This window comes from Dromiciops gliroides, chromosome 6 (genome assembly GCF_019393635.1).
Source record: "Dromiciops gliroides isolate mDroGli1 chromosome 6, mDroGli1.pri, whole genome shotgun sequence".
Taxonomy (NCBI): Eukaryota; Metazoa; Chordata; class Mammalia; order Microbiotheria; family Microbiotheriidae; genus Dromiciops; species Dromiciops gliroides.
Window position 1 is genome coordinate 21,788,394 of NC_057866.1, and position 18,005 is coordinate 21,806,398.

Here is an 18,005-nt window from a genome sequence, read left to right on the forward strand (position 1 = left end):
CAAATTCCATTTACAACACATATATAGTACAAATAACTAAGCCAAAAGGAAAGAAATCAGGGAAAGAAAAGTATAGGCCAATTTCCCTAAGGAATATTATTACAAAATAATTTAATAAAATTGAAAAAAAGAATTATTTCAATGCTTTCCAAGGATCATACACTATGATTAGGTGGGATTTATACCAGAAATGCAGGACTGCTTTAATATTAGGAAAGGATTCAGTATAATTGACTATATTAGTAACAAAACAAATAAAATCCTATAATTATCTCATCCTCTTTTTTTTTTTTTAGTGAGGCAATTGGGGTTAAGTGACTTGCCCAGGGTCACACAGCTAGTAAGTGTCAAGTGTCTGAGGCCGGATTTGAACTCAGGTACTCCTGAATCCAGGGCCAGTGCTCTATCCACTGGGCCACCTAGCTGCCCCTTAATTATCTCAATAGAAACAATAAAAACTTTGGAAAAAAAACAGCATTCTCCTTAAAAACATTAGAAAGCATAGGGATATATGAAGCTCTCCTTAAAATAATTAGTATCTATCTAAAACCATCAGTAAGCTGATATGTAATGATAACTAACTAGAAATCTTTGTAAAAAGATCAGAGTTGAAGCAAGGTTATTCATTATAACCACTATTATTCAATATTTAGATTATACAATGTCCAGCTATTGTAATGAGGGAAAGGTGAAGGGATTAGAATAGACAATGGGGAAACAAAACTCACTCTTTGCACATTATTACTGATTAGAGAAATACAAAGAACACAACTATAAGCACCACCTCATATGGATCAGATTGGCTAAGATGAGAGAAAATGAAAATGAAAAATATTTTAGGGGATCTAGGAAATTGGGACATTAAAGTACCATTGTTCAAGTAGTGAATTAATCCAAAATTTCTGTAAGGCAACTTTGAACTATGTCCAAAGAGTTATAAGATTGTACATATATTTTGTTGCATAAATAACCTTTAAACAATTTGTACAAATTGAAAAATAAAATAAATTTTAAAATAATACTATAGTAAATATAAGTAGGATTTCTTTCACATAGAATTGAACCAATTACAGAGGCAATATCATTGCTCTCTATAACATAACCCATGGAGCCTATTAAAGAGAAAAAGTATAAACTTTAGAGACATCACCAGACCATATAAAAATATTATGAATAATATATGTATACACACGTGCATATACAAATACCTACATATATGTGATATGTATGTGTGTTTATACAATTTCTATGCATATGACTATATCATGCATGCATATTTTGTGTGTTTTAGTAATTTCACTCATGTGAAATTCTTTGCATCCCTATTTGAGGTTTTCTTGGCAAAGCTCATGGAGTGGTTTGCTGTTCTTTCTTTTTTCCTCCTCAATTTATAGATGAGAAATTAAGGCAAAAAGTGCAATAATAGTTACCCAGGGTCACACAGCCCACAAACATGAGTCTTCTGGATTCCAAGCCTTTTGTTCTATGAATTATGCCACCTAGCTGCTTAGTACATATCGGTACAGGTATATTTTGGGGGCAGCTAGGTGGCACAGTGGATAATGTGTCAGGACTTAAGTCAGGAAAAGTTGGAGAAGGAAATTGCAAAGCACACCAGGAGTTTTAACAAGAAAATCCCAAATGGGGGTCACAAAGAACTGGATATGAATGAATAGACTGGACAACAAAATAATTGATTTTATATATAATGTACAACTAGGTATAGCATAGAGAAAAAAAAATTTAAGGAAAGGAATAAAGGAATGAAGAAAAAAGAGATGGAAGCATCTGTGAAGCATCTGATGTTGGAGCCCAGTTCAATCTCTTGACTTTAAATTCAAACCTCTCTTCACTGATTCACATATTGCAGTGGGGGAAGAGAAGATAGAAAGTATACAGCAGAAGAGAAGAGACCAAAAAAAACCCACAACTTTTAATACTGGAAGTTCCTAAATTACTGTTATTGTCATTGTTCCTACTATAATTGTTATTAAAATATAACAAATAAAAATATGAGTAACTTAAGAAATGAACTGTATTTATGTCAAATTATATTTAATATCTGCCCATATTAATGGGCAGAACCCATGAGCAATTCATTAGTGAATTAGAAAGATGTTATAATGATAAAAACAAATGAGAAATATCAAAATACATCCCTTTATTACCTTATATTCTGACATGAGGATCAAAAGTTAAAAAAATAGCTATAAGGAAGTGGAGAGATAAGTGATCATGCCTCCTAGATGTAAGGAAAGTCAGTTTTCAAATCCCCCTTTATATCAGGAAACAACCTGCACATGATATAACTTTTTTGTCCTACAAGATGTGTGCCCCACTTTTCTCAGATGAAGAGCTGAGGTTCCAAATATTTTTTTCAAAGAAACATCTTGCCAATTATCTCACTCTTGCCTACATCCCTTTAAACACCGAAGATTTCTTCAAATAAATTACATAAAATAGTCATCTAATAAAGGAAACTGAGAAAGCATCTCTGGCCTCTATTTTTGTAAGCCATTTTTCTGTGCCCTGTGCTTTGAAGAGAAGGTAGGGCAAAATATCAAAATCTGTTGCAAATTTACTTTAAATTGCAGTGGAAAAGACCATGCCCATATTCTATTTCAGATAGAGTGCCCTCCCTGGAGCTCACTCATTTTCCATTTTTCAAGCAAAAAAGGCTGGTTGAATGCCACCTACCAATGGGCCTTGCAAGAAAGGTTTAAATAAAAGCAGAGAAAATATTTACATGCTTCACAAGAACAGTTTATGATCATTCTCCTTCCACTAATTTGCCTGAGAGAATTTTTGGCACACATTCATTACTAGTAACATCCCACAAATTTTCCAAAGAACTTGGGGACCACGTCAGGACAAAATACTATCTCAGGCCTGTGACACAATTTAATAGTGAAATTACTGCTGAAAGTATTCTTGGGCTATAGCTCTTTCAATACCTACTTTCTGTAAGAGTGAAAATTCACTGACTCCCTTCAGTCCTTAGTTACTTCACCTGTAAAATAAGGGTTTTAATTCAACTGTTCTGACTTGTTTCTAGTCTGAATCTCTGGGTCTATGTGACTTTGGCAGAGGAAGAGAGATTAGGCTGTGGAGCGTTTGCTTCAACAATACCCACAGGAACTCAGCCTCTCATCCAGATTCTCTCAAAACCCTGAATCTTGCATCAGAAAGGAGGTGACATAACAAGCTGAAGTGTCTCAAGGCATTGAGAGCAGCTACGAGGGGTCATAAAGTCCATAGTGAGATCCCAATTCCAAAAATCTGTCTGAACTCTGAGCTTGCACAGTGAGGTTATTAGACATTTCCCGGTTTTTCCTGATAATAAGAGCCTGACTCAGAGATCAAAGCCTTTTGCTCTGTCTTTGGATAAGCTCAAACCCAAGAGTAAAAGCACCTTTCCCTGATCTGGTCAGAAGGGGAACAATCAGGACCCAGTTTTCTCCCAGGAGACATTGTTATAATGCAGATGCCCTCAGCATTAGAATCATAACCTGCTGAGTGCTGCACCTACATACCTACCTTTCCTTTACCAGGTTGGGTACCACAGTAGGGAGAGAAATGGAGACATAGACACCAGACAAGTACCTAGTAAAGGGAATATGTCCTTGCTGTAATTTAAGGACAGAATCATACCTATCGAGGTTTCTTCTACAAGATTCCTTCTGTATCTCAAGGACTGAGAGAAGGAATTCCTTTCTCCTAAAGGAGATTTCTAAGGACCTGGGATCTCTGTGATTCATGCATGAAATCACTCACCAGTCTGATCTGTGCTTCTATAGCAGTGTCTAGTGTTGTATGTGGGAGCATATATGTGTATGTGGGAGTATATGTGTGTGCATGTGTGTATGCATGTGATTTCTGGAGATGCCCAAGCCTGGAGTTACAGGCAAAGCTTTTATTGAGCTCAGTTCTCCCCAGAGCTGTAATTACATGTCACTCCAAAAACAAAAGTCAGCAGAAGTAATATGGGATGTGTCTGAAGAAGAAGCAACTCTTTGTCTCAGGGAAAAATTGTTATCAGCAATTACAAGTGAAAAATTAAAATCTCTAAAGGGGCAACTCCTAACATCTAGGAGAAAAAAAAAATTCCCCTCTGCCTGATAGTGAAAAAGGAGAGAATAAAATCTTTTCAAGGACTTAAGAATAAAGAAGATAAAGATCTCTGAGCATTGATATGTGGAGCCCCCACTTCTTACAATCTATGGTTCCTGGTAAATTTTTCTACCAAAAAAATAATATTGAATCTTTTTACTACAGATAATTACTTAGTGTGTTATTTTTGCAATGTTTCCATATGAAATTTTGTATGTGCAGATTGTTTTTAGTTGTTTACAAAAATAGGAGAACACATCTTAGGAATAGGCAGACTATATAAATTGTGTATATTTCTCTATGGGTGTACTTGGTTTGTTTTTATTTGCATTTATTTTGTTTTTAAGAAGTGGGCACAAGCAAGTAGTTGACAACATGTAGGTAAATAAAGAGAAAATTGAAGGCTAAAATAAATTAAGCCAATTAATTCATCTACTATGTAAAACTCTATTGCATGGAAAGAAGAAGATGAATGAGAGAAGTTAAGTGACATAGTCTAGGATTTAAAGATCATAAAGGACTAAATTCTTATTTTTACTCTCATTTCTTGACATAAAGTAAAGAAATATATCCCCTCTTCCACCTGCATGGCTTAGGGCTTCCCAAGGTATAAAAGTATTCGTTTTCCAATAATTATAACTTATAGTATGGATAAAGGGATGTTTAATCAAAATAAGAATCTTCATGGGTCACAAATGTCTTGGCACAGATATGTTCACCTAGAGAACTTAAAGAAATAAGATTTTTTTGTACTTTCATGAAAAAAATTAGGGAGTAAAGTGTCATTTGGGGAGTGAGTCCTGGTGATAATATACAACTATTCCTGGCAATCCAAGTAAGAAAAGCCAGCACTTTGTGTGTCTTATCTCCATGATCAAAATGGGTAAAATTTTTAATGAAAGGATCAAGAACATTTAAAATAATTTTGGTAGCTGATCTTATGCAACCTGCCTTTGGCTGTAGTTAAGGGCTTGTGTAATGATTGGAATGATGTCACCTGCTGGAGACTTACTGTAGAAGAGTTCCACCCATGAAGCGAAGGTCTTTGAGGGAAAGACCAGGAGTCTTTTCTTTGGTGTCAGGAAGTGACGTGGGCTAGTGGGAGGAGGAAGGAAGAGACTGGCGCTCGCTCTGACGCTCTTTCCTCTGGACTCTGGTGGAGAGCGGAGCTAGAAATGTGCTCTCCCTTTAATAGATAGGAATCTAGGCCTTTCTCTCTCTTTACCAAATTCTTATTCTCCTTAATAAATGCTTAAAAGTCTAACTCTTGCTAAAGCTTATAATTTATTGGCAACCACTCATTAGATATTTTAGACAGTTTAGCTAGAATTTTATTTTGTTGTCCACATATTAGGAAAGAGCCAAGTTATCGCTTAGCTCAACCTAATTGAGATTAAAGGTCTTTAAAGTAGGAATGCAAGGACATTATTTGCATTATTTTTAGGGAAGAACTATTAATATCACATTTGATATTCAAAATATTAAGGTAAATTTCCTGTCATTGCTCTCCCCTCACCCCGAATATCTTGAGAAAATACTTTTTTTTTTCAATTAGTCCCTTACTGGCTTACTTAAAATGATGGGGATAGTATGGGAGGAGTGGAAGGAGATTGACTGTTGCATTGACAGGAGCTCTTTGGGACAGATAGCAAGTTTAACAAAAATCAAAACAAACAAACAAACAAAAAATACACAAAGAAAATGAAAACAAACAAACAAAAAACCAAAAGCACATAGGAAACCAGTGAAAAGGATCCAATAACATGCTCCCATTGTCCATTCATTAAGCCATCATTTCTTAAGGCTTATTGGTCTCATAAAGCTCTCTCTTTAATGAAAACATCTTTTAACGGAGTCCTCAGGTAATCTCTCTCCTAATCCATTATAGAATATGCAAGGTTCCAGGAAAATTTCTTTTATCTCATCTGCTCCTCCAGTTCAAGTCATTTGCCAAGATCCCCCTTATTGTTAAATTCTTTTGCAAAATAGGACTGCATTCTGAAAAGATGCTGGAATAGGTTAGAAATTTTCATTCTCTCTAGATGTCCTCCACAAACAGAACATCACCATGAAATGAGTATAGACCAGCAAAAAGAAAGTTATGAAACAGTTGTCCTCTTAAGTCATTTTGAAAGCACCTAATAGGAGACTCCAGGGACTATGGCTTGGTCTGTGGGAAATATAAATACCTTAAAGCAAACTCCACTGAATCAACAAACAAATATTGACTAGGCCTCAAGAAACATCATCTTAACTTTCCTGTCATTCATGACCTCAAGTAATTCCACCTCAGGAACTTATATGCCCTAGTCTCAGAAACCTTAAATTCATGAACATTTATCACACAATCTTTTAGATAGGAATTATCAGATGGCTAAGTCGGGGGGAGATTGAGAGACCCAAAATGTGGGAAAAGGACAAATTAATGAAGATCACATCAATGGATCTTATCCTTTGATTAGTAAGTAAATTGGAGACATATATGTAAAGGAGTAAAAAATTGCCAATGATTCCACTTATAATCTGGAGGGAGTAGAAAATGCACAGGATATCCTCAAGAGATTGCACTCCTTTTTCTATTGGACAGAAAATTGTTATTCAGAACCAAAGTGACCTGAAAAGGAAGACAAAAGATTCTGTTATAAAATCAGGTCTTGTAAATGAAATTTGATTGCTTCCTGACAAAGAAAATGAGCTTCTGGGGCTGCTAGGTAGCACAGTGGATAAAGCACTGGACCTGGATTCAGAAGGACCTGAGTTCAAATCTGGCCTCAGACACTTACAAGCTGTGTGAACCTAGGCAAATCACTTAACTCTCATTGCTAATTGGCTGATAACTTTGATTGAAAGTACCCATGATGCCAAGGCCACATTGCTATGTCCTCAGGCCAGAGTTCACAAAATGTTCCTCCCAGCAGGGGGCGTTATTCCAACTCTCACGTTCTCCCCTGTGCTTCGGGTGAAGAAACAACGTTTCCTCACCTGAAGCAATAACGTAACAGATGCTTATGACTAAGTAAAGGGAATGAAAAGAGAGAAAAAGAAATTGGGTGATGCAATGAAAAGGCTAAAAGGGGTACTCCCCTTTAGTAAGTGGACATTATAAATAGTGGAAACAATGTGGAAAAAGAAAACAGAAAAAATGTCCATTTAAATCTTTGGAAGTCTTTTCTCAGATGATTCTTGGGATGTCCTCTGGGTATAGTGGAATGGAAGTCTTTTCAGGTGTTTATGTGTGGATGCTGGTAATCAGCCAGGAAAATTTCCTACAAAATTGAGCTTAAAAAAACTTTGAATAGCTTTGCTAATAATTAACATGTCTAAGGAAAGTCAGAATCTTAGTTGTTACACATAAAACTTATAATAAAAACAAAAATTGAAACATTCTCTAAAACTTAATATTTTTATAGTCCCCCCTGTGGAAGATAAATTGAGAAGACAATGGTGATATTAATTTAGAGCATAATTTTTATCTTTGTTTCATCACTTTTTTGCATGATCTGCCTAATTATCATCATGCGATTATGAGAAATTAAAGAATCTAATATAATTGGTAGCAGATGTCAAGGCCAAATCCAACATTGTATTTATCATGACACCTGAGATAATTATGGGGGTTACCATAAAAGTACAGAGAAATGATGGGAGATGAGCATTCACACACTTGAACAATATATACAGCCCATGCAGTATGTCAGGCTTAATATAGGTAGATGGGATATACGTCCATTGCACTGAACATCTTGGAGGAAACTGATTCAGGTTTAATCATATGCATGGGATTGAGACGTCCATGAGATCAGGCATATTGGAGGGGGAATAGAAGCCTGGAGTAGAATGAGATGGGTGGGATGAAAACTTCCAGCCATCTGTACAATGTTGTGGGGAAATGGAGCCAAAAGAAGCCAACCTCAGCTCTTGCCAATAGCTGTTCTCTCAGTCTTTCCCAAGTGAGTGTAGTAGCTGGACTTCATATGTGTCTCCCCTTCTGTGAGAGTTCAATGACTGCTCTTGCATGTGTTCCTCTCATGGATGAAGGCAATTAATGTCTCAAATGGTAAATTCCCAAAATACAAGTTTCATATGGATTTAAAAATTGAGGATAATAATGATTGCAAAAATTGTGAATGTGCCTAGACTAAGAATATAATATGCAATTTTTCAATAATTTGTATACAATTACTTTTGTGAAAACTCAGAACATATTTTAATACAAGTTAATACACAATCTTGAGGGCAGCTAGGTGGTCCAGTGGATAAAGCACCAGCCCTGGATTCAGGAGGACCTGAGTTCAAATCTGGCCTCAGACACTTGACACTTACTAGCTGTTTGACCCTGGGTAAGTCACTTAACCGCAACTGCCTCACCAAAACAACAACAACAACAACAACAATAATAACAACAACAACAACAACAAAACCACAATCTTGAAAGAATAAGAATCTCTACAGAAATAAGCTCATATTATTGATTTCAAAATGTAGTTGCAATAGCATAAAAAAGAAACCCTTAAGTAACATTTAAACATTAAACATTTTAATTAATTTTTTAAAAAATTAATATCTAAAATACTCAAATAGCATATCACTCTATTACAGAATATATCCTGACTTATGAGAATAATAAATATGAAAAAAATCTTTTTCAAATGTTCCCCTCTTTTAAAAAAATATATGCTTATCTAAAATAATATTTGTAAAATCAATTAACACTTGGCATGGCAACCAATTTGCTAGGGAAATGCTTTATAGACTTTGATCAAATAATCAGTTAAAAAAAGAATCAAACAATTTAGAATATGGGAGCAAAATACTCCCAGAGTTAACATTGTATTATGAAATCAAAACAATCTTGCATTGTTTCAAAATTGGAGATAAATGAATAGAACAAAATATATATGGAAGAATAAGAGGCAATGAAATTCAAACTAGAGAAATCTAAAGGAATATGAACTGAATATTAATGAGTACTACAAAATATAAATTTGACCACATGACTATAAAAAGCTTTTACAAATTTCCCCCCCCCTTTTTTTAAGTGAGACACTTGGGGTTAAGTGAGACACTTGGGGTTAAGTGACTTGCCGAGGGTCACACACCTAGTAAGTGTCAAGTGTCTGAGGCCGATTTTGAACTCAGGTACTCCTGACTCCAGGGTCGGTGCTCTATCCACTGCGCCACCTAGCTGCCCCATATTCCTCCCTTTTTAAAGTGAAGAATAAAGCACAATCTTAAAAGCATGAAAATAAACCCATACTGTTAATTCCAAAATGTAGATATAGTAGCATAGAAATCTTTATGTAACCTCTGAACTGACATTATTTCTCTGAGTGAATTTAGAATCTTTTGCATTCTGATATCTAAAATCCCCAATGCTCATATGAATACCTTGCTGTTTACTTTTACATTTCTGCAAAATATGTCCCCCTCCATGACAAAAGAAGTGAAATCATGAAATATGTTGATGATCATATTTTACATTTTTATTCAGCTTAAGTTTCTCTTCTTTATCTTTAACCCCTTTATTTTCTCTGTCGGTCCTTTCCGAATACAAATGCTTTATAAGATTACTAATTAAAGACAAAAGCATTTTAACAAAATGATTATGAACAAAATGAGCATATCTGGAATTCAAAGGGTTTTTCAAAGTTGGTTTGGAAGAACTACAGCAGGTCGAGTCAGAAGCATGGCTTGGCTAGGGTAGGGCTGAGGCTGTTTGCATGGGGTCAGGGGCTAGCTGTTCAGGCAACTGAGTAGAAGCTGCAAGTGTAGGTAGAGAAGGCTGTGCATGCACAATCTCAGGACCTGAGGAGGGTGGATTAGATCCCTTGACCTCCCTGGCAGAAGGATCAAGGGGCATGGCCATGGGAGGAATAGGAGTTGGCACCAGAGGAGGTGGAGGAGGTGGGGTCCTGAGAGGAGGGAGCAGGACCATCTCTCTCATATGCTATACAGCCTCTTTGCCCACACTCAAACATGTTGGCTCAGCTGGGGAGGGACTAGGTCAATTTGAATCAGGCTTGGTTTTGAACTCAGGCCTGGGTTCCCCTCCCACCACCAGGGGGAAAAAAGGCTTCTAGACACTAGGTCGTTGCCTACAGGCATTCAAAAGAAGAGTAACTCTTAGTGTTAGAATTTGAAAAAAATGCAGGAGTCAGAGGTATCTCTGCAAAGGCATGGTTGGGAGAGAGAGGGATGTTTATGTTCTCTTGTGTGAGCACCTTGCTCATTCTTCTAACAAAAATAAAAATAGAAATAGAAAATCTACAAAAACAAAGCATTAACATGATCTTATCCCCCATTTGTCTGGTTAAACAGACTAAAATCAGAAACAGGGTACTTAGGGAGTTAAAATAAAAATAAAAAAAAACATTTGAAAATTTAAAGGGAAAACAGCTGGTAATTAGCACTGCTTCAGTATTTAAAGGGACAGGCTAGAGGAAAATTTCTTATCAAACCAGAAGATCACATGATCGAGGTTTAGCTTTCCTCTTCATGGTCAGCCATCTATAAAGTTGCTATCTGTATGGGGCTAAAATTCTAGCTAGAATGTCTAAAAATCTAATGAGTTAGACTTTTAAGTATTTTTTAAGAAGCATAAGCATTTTGGTGAGGAGAGAGAAAGAGGCCAAGGTTCCTTCATCTATTTATCCAAGGAAGCCAACATCTCTGCTCCAGCCAAACTGAGGTCCCGGGTGAAAAAAAAAGAGACCCCTCACTCCCTCCTCCTCCTCCCAGAAACCTCTCATGAAACAGGAAAAAGGGCTGTCCACACACACATCTCCAAGCTAATTGGCTGATAGCTTTGATCAACAGTACCTATGAGCAAACATCACTTCCTGATGCCAAGACCACATGGCTATGTCCTCAGGCCAGAGCTCACGAAATGTTCCTCCCAGCAGGGGGCGTTATTCAGACTCTCACTAGGGACAAAAAAAAAAGGGAATGTGGGAAGGAAAAATATACAATCCGCAACTCACCACCACCCAGAAATCAACCATTCCAAAAAGGATCAGCTGCTCAATGTTCCAGTGTCTTGCTCCTTCCACCACTCATGCCAGAGTCAGCTCTCCTCCCTTCTCTCTCCCAGAAACCACACCCACAAGCTAATTGGCTGGCAGCCCTGACTGAGAGAACTAACAAGCTGCTCTACAAATGCCAGCACCCCCTGCTTCTGAATGCTGAAGATCACCTGACTGCCCTCACTGGCTTCCCATCATTATAATTTGGCTAGCCCTATGCAGGCATATGGGTGTCTGATGCAAGCCAGTGCCTACAGGTGTACTGGGGCCTCCAACCCCAGCCAAAGATGGGGTCACAGAAACCCCAAATCACAACCAATTCCTTACAACACATATATATGTGTATATCCTTATATATATGTGTATGTATGTGTGTGTATAAATGTAGACATTTAGAAATGTTTATATATGTAAGTGTATGTGTCTTTGTGTAGAGAGAGAAGAGATTTACAAAGGAAGGTGATTGAAAGATAAGCTAGATAGAAAGACATATAAGTAAGTTCATGTACATCTGGTTAATAGAATTTTGTCTAGAAGGATTTGATCTGAAATAATGGTAGGAAAACATGCATTTTAGGAGTATATGATCCTTTAGAGCACAGAGCAGCAACTATGCATTTGGGTGTCACTGGTGACCCACACAATTGGGCTGATACATTGGAAATATATGGACAGAAAGGCAGTGACATGATCTGCCTAAGAACAGGTCCTATTAGAACTTTCCAAAGAAAGAATAAAATGACTTTTGATTGTGTTAAAAAAAAGGTACCCACCATCAGTAGGGTGGTTTTGGTGGTTCTAATCTCAGAGGCAACTTTGTGTGAGATGTTAATTCTGTGATTGTGCCCAACTTATAGTGGGGGAAGGTAAGGTCACATTTCTCCTGGTTTGAGCTGTGGTCCTTAGCCAGGAATGCAAGTTGCTCACTAATAACTGCAAGCAGTTAATAACTGCTTTTAATCTTTTTTTTTGGATTTTAATAGAATTTTATTTTCCAAAATATATGTAAAAACAAAATTTTAACATCAATTTTTTAAAAAACTTTGTGTTCCAATTTCTCTTCCCCCCTTCATTCCCACCCCCTACCCACAAGAACTCAACAATTCAAAATAAGTTATGCATAAGTAGTCATGGGAAAATTCCCATATTAGCTAGTTGTGAGAGCAAACAGTCAAAAATACCAAAACTTCAGATTAAGGAATTGTCAAAGAGGAAAAGAAAAAAAAATGTTTAAATGTGTTTCCATCTGTTTTCAGATACTATCAGTTCTTTCTCTGCAGATGGGCTGCAATCTTCATAAGTCCTTCAGGGTTATATTGGATCATTGCCTTGCTGAAAATAACAACATGCTTCCCAGCAGATCATCCCCCACCATTGCTGTTATTTTTTATACAGTATATTTCACTCTGCTTCAGTTCATGTAAGTCTTTCCAGGTTTTTCTGATAGTATCCTATTCATTAAACCTGTATATAGTACCTTAAGCTTGACAGAGAATTTTCTTCATAAAAGCCCAGCAAAGTAGGTACCATATGTTTTGCCATTACAATCAATCATCATAACTCTTTGCCTCCATCCCACTCCCTTCCCATGACATTTACTCTATCTTCTTTTTACCTATTCCTCCTCAAGTGTTTTATTTCTGACTATACTCTCCCTCGCTCTGCACTCCCTTTTTTCACCCTTCCTTCCTTATCCTCTTCCCCTCCTACTTTCCTGCAGGGTTAAATAGATTATTCCTCCCAATTGGGTATGAAATCTATTCCTTCCATGAGCCTACTCCAATGAGATCAGGGTCCCTGAGCTAATTCTGTGTTCTAAATTGTTCTTCCTCCCTCCCTCCTCAACCCTCTCTCTGAGATCAAGCAATTCAATATGTCATACTGGTGCAGTAAAGCAGCCCCACCCCCACCCCTCAGTGGAGAGTTTAAAATCAAATGGAATAGAAGCCACGCAGGCTGAGAAGAAGCCCAACCATCCCACCGGGCCATGATGTAGCTTGAACAGTGTGTCCTGGAAACAGCGCCACACTTCAAGTCACTTAACCCCAATTGCCTCACCAAAAACAAAAAAAAAGAAAAAAGAAGGATTTAAAAGCCAAGAAATAGTAAGCCAGGATGAGTAGGCAGAGAAAGCAGAAGACTATCGAAAACTTCTTTGGGGGTAAGGTAGACCACAATACAACCTCAGAAGAAGAAGTTAATCTCCTTTTAATTGTCCAATACTTTTACCTTTTCTGGGCTTTGAGAACTCTGGAAACAGCTGCTACTGCTGCTGCTGCTGCTGCTACTGCTACTTCCTGTAAGTCCAACATTTGGCATTGCCAGTGCTCCTGGGCAGGCCAGCCCCAACCCCAATGCCACAGGTTTCTCCTGCTGAAGATCTATGTTATCTTGGCCTGGAAAAAACATCTTGCTCCAAACTGTTGGTTGCTGTGTTGCTCCAGATTATGATTTACTTCACATTAAAATTTTGTGTGCATTATGTGAGATTTCAGCTTGAATATAGTTTCTAGTTTTGAAACTATGCTCTGCCTTTTCATATCACTTTTATTCAATTTCTTTTCAGTCCAAAATTCTTCTTTTTCTTCATTTTTTGAGTTATAAATTTTTCTTTTCTTTTTCTTTTTCTTTTGGTGAGGCAATTGGGGTTAAGTGACTTGCCCAGGGTCACACAGCTAGTAAGTGTTAAGTGTCTGAGACCAGATTTGAACTCAGGTCCTCCTGACTCCAGGGCCAGTGGTCTATCCACTGGGCCACCTAGTTGCCCTATAAATTTTTCATATAGAGAAGCTATGTTGCTCAGTGGATAGAGTGCCAGACTTGGAGTCAGAAAGACTCATGTTCATGAGTTCAAATCTATCTTCAGATATTTACTATCTGTATGACCCTCTACAGATAACTTAATTCTGTATGTCCCAGTTTTCTCACTGATAAAATGATCTGGAAAAGGAAATGGCAAAGCACTACAGTATCTTTACAAACAAAACCTAAAATGGAATCATGGAAAGTTGGATATAATTGAAAAATGACTGAACAACAACAACAAAAATTTCCATTGCATTTATCTGAGCTTCTACTATTTTGGAGAAATTCATCACATGTTCCCAGTATTTATGTTTTATGTGCCTCAGTTTTTACTGCTTTGATGACTTATTTCTGAAATAATTCTCATTCTATTCTTCTCATTTAAAAGTTATGCTTCCAGGCAGCTAGGTGGCACAGTGGATAGAGCACCAGCCCTGGAGTCATGAGGACCTGAGGTCAAATCCAGCCGCAGACATTTGACACTTACTAGCTGTGTGATCATGGACAAATCACTTAACCCCAATAGCCTCTGTCATTATAGTTGTTTTTATTATGACCAGAGTTCTGCAACTCTCCTCTGTTTTGTATCCTTGTAGCCAATACTTGCCCTCTTTATAGCTTAAAGTTAATATATGTATATACAAAATTCATTTGTTTTTATTGTTAAATCTCCCATTATAACCTCCAAAGGAGTACTTAGAATAGGCCAGGAAAAAACAAAAATATCACTCTTCAATGATGATATGATGGTATACTTAGGAATCCTAATTGAATCAACTAAAAAATACTTTAACAGAACCAAGAGAACACTGTACACAGAGACAGCCATATTATTCAATGAAGAACTGTGAATGACTTGACTTTTCTCAACAAAACAATAATCCAAGACAATCCCAAAAGAATATTGATGAAACATACTATTCACCTCCGAAAAAAGAACTGATATTGATGGAACAGACTGTAGCATGCTATTTTTCACATTCTTTCATTAAGTCACAAGTATGGCGAGGTTTTGAATGATCATCTATGTATAACCCATATCAGATTGTTTGCCACCTAGGGAAGGGGGGATGGGAATCCAAGTCATTCCCCATTTGAAAAATGGTCAAAGGATATGAACAGGCAGTTTTCTGGTGAAGAAATCAAAGCTATCTATTCCCACATGAAAAAATGCTCTTAATCACTATTGATTTGAGAAATGCAAAATAAAGCAACTCTGAGGTACCACCTGACATCTATCAGATTGGCTAATATGACAAAAAAAGGAAATAAGTGTTGGGGAAACTGTGGAAAAATTGGAACACTAATGCATTGTTGGTGGAGCTGTGAACTGATTCAACCATTCTGGAGAACAATTTGGAGTTATGCCCAAAGGACTATAAAGCTATGCATACCCTTTGACCCAGCAATATCACTTTTGGGTCTTTTTCCCAAAGAGATCATAAGAAAGGGAAAAGGACACTGTGGTAAAATTAGAATTTGGCTGATTCACTTGGGAAGGGCCACACTTGACCTTCCCTGAAGTTAGTATGCTACTGAGGTCAGAAGGAGAAACCTCTCTCCATAGGCAGTTTTTGAAGGACCTCCCCTTTTGGGAGAGGAAAATTAGACACTTGCTGAGGGGAGTCTGAGTCTCTTCCAGAGCTTGCTCTCTTCTTCCGTCTTCCTCCGTCCCAGTAGTGTGAGCAGGAGGAGCAGCAGCCAAGTCATTCAAGCCTGGTTTTAAGTTGTGCTTTCCATTGAAGCTACAAGCTCCAGGTGGTAAGGTACTCTGATCTTTTGAATAGACTTAGGTAAGAGCTAGGTGGATTATCTGTATTTCTTTTTCCCTATTTCCTTGTCTTTGATTTTATTAATTTCACCTTTGCTGTTTAATGTATTTTCCCTAATAAAACATCTGTGGAACAGAGGCTATAAGGTTCCTTTCTTATTGGCCTGGGAGAAATATCTAAAAAGGCAGTTTCTTAGGGGAGGGAGCTTTAAACCTAGAGGTCCCTCATTATCTCCATGACCCCAATATTTAGGCGAGCCACCCAATTAACTCTTCATATATTAAATTTGGCCCCCACAACCTACATGTACAAAAATATTTATAGCTGCTCTTTTTGTGGTGGCAAGGAATTGGAAATTGAGGGGCTATCCATTAATTGGGGAATGGCTGAACAAGTTGTGGTATATGAATATAATGGAATTCTATTGTGCTGTAAGAAATGATGAGCAGAAAGGGTTCAGAGAAACCTGCGAGGACCTGCATGAATTGATGATGAGTGAGATGAGCAGAACCAGAACATTGTACACAGTATCATCAACATTATGTGTTGATCAACTGTGATATACTAGATTCTTCTCACCAATCCAATGGTACAAGTCCAACCAAAGGACTCATGATGGAAAAGGATTTCCAAATCCAAAAAAATAAAAAAAAAAGAACTGTGGAATATGGATGCTGAATGGACCATACTATTTCTTTTGGTTTTGGTGCTGTTGTTTTTCTTTTTTGAGGTTTTTCCTTTTTGCTCTGATTCTTCTCTTATAACATGACTAATGCAGAAATATGTTTAATGTTATTATGTATATGTGTGTGTGTGTGTGTGTGTATATATCAGATTACCTGTTGTCTAGGAGAGGGGGGGAGGGGGGAGAGGGAGAAAAATTTGAAACTGGAAATCTTATAAAAACAAATGTTGAAAATTATTTCTAAATGTAACTGGAAAATAATAAAATACGTTTATTTAAAAAAATAAAAATAAATTTAAGAATAAATATTTTAAAATACTATTAATGATGAAAAATAAAAATATAAGCATATTATACTTGGTCACCAATGAGATACATTTCTTCTGTGAAGAAGGAAACCACAATTTGGAATTAATAAGAAACTTCAGTGAACATTACTATTCTTTCTATTTGTCATCAAATTTGTTGTTGTTATGGATAAAAAAGAAATATATTAAAAAGTTCAGTTCTGAGAAAGTATTATAATAATTTTCTGATTGATGAAAACTTGATCCTTTTCTCATGTCCTCTTTTATAGAATAATAAAATATTTAGGCTAAAAGAGATTCTAGAACTTTTTCTCTTTTTAGCTTAAAAATTCCACGACTCTATGCTTTAAAGATGTTTAATGTGGGTTATTAATAATAATGAATAGGAATAAGACTTTTTTGAATGTATTGCAACAGATGTGGATCTGTGAGTCACTGCTTATTAAAATGAAGGGACTGATTATTGGGTAACACAAGTTTAAAAAAACAGAGATATATATCACCCAATTTTTTACAACTTTAGCATTCTCCATCACAACAATAAAAATAGAACTGAGTGAATAAAAACATATGAAGAGGATCATGAGCAATAGGATGACTTTGGTGGCCCTGATCTCTAGGGAAGAATTGGAGTTGAGGTTGGTAGTATGAATGTGTTGCACTTGCCAGTGGTGTCTGTACAAAATAATCACCATGTAGCAACTGGTAATGGCCATGATTCCAACAAACACTGCATCATAAAGTGCCTTCCTGATTACAAGTTTTGAGGCAGCCATGGCAGGCCTATCTAAAGAACAGTGACCTACATTCTCAAGCAGCGTACGGTTTGTGCTGTTCCTAGGACCATTCACATACCAAGGGACATCCACATCTATCAATAGACTGAGTACCCATATGAAGGCACAGGATGGAACAATGTACTTTTGGGCTTTGGCTTTCAGCTCTGCCCATAGGGGTCTGCCAGAACTGATGGTGATGGCTTGATAGATGCTCAGAAGGCAGGTGGTGCAAAGGCAAAGACTCCGGGACACTCTCTGCAGATAAAGTATTATTTTACATTTAGTTTCACCCATGAAAACTGTCTGGATGCAAATCTGGATACCAAATATAACTCCCTTGAAGAGGATTATCAAAATGTGGGAAAAGGACAAATTAATAAAGATCACATCAATAGATCTTATCCTTTGACTAGTAAATAAATTGGAGACATATAGGTAAAGGAGTAAAAGATTGCCAACAATTCCAGTTATAATCTGAAGAGTGTAGAAAACACAGAGGATATCCTCATGAGATTGCATTCCTT

General features: G+C 36.9%; 1 protein-coding gene across 1 annotated transcript; it reads right to left on the bottom strand.

Annotated features, from left to right (window-relative positions):
• Positions 1–17,058: 17,058 nt before the first annotated feature.
• LOC122731939 (vomeronasal type-1 receptor 4-like) lies at positions 17,059–18,000 on the bottom strand. Its single transcript, XM_043972179.1, has one exon. It carries the CDS (start codon positions 17,998–18,000, stop codon positions 17,059–17,061), a length of 942 nt encoding a protein of 313 aa, XP_043828114.1.
• Positions 18,001–18,005: the final 5 nt, after the last annotated feature.

What these genes read in the sequence shown, in the direction of transcription:
- LOC122731939 (XM_043972179.1), bottom strand. Translation starts at nt 18,000, where the DNA reads ATGCAATCTCATGAGGATATCCTCTGTGTTTTCTACACTCTTCAGATT.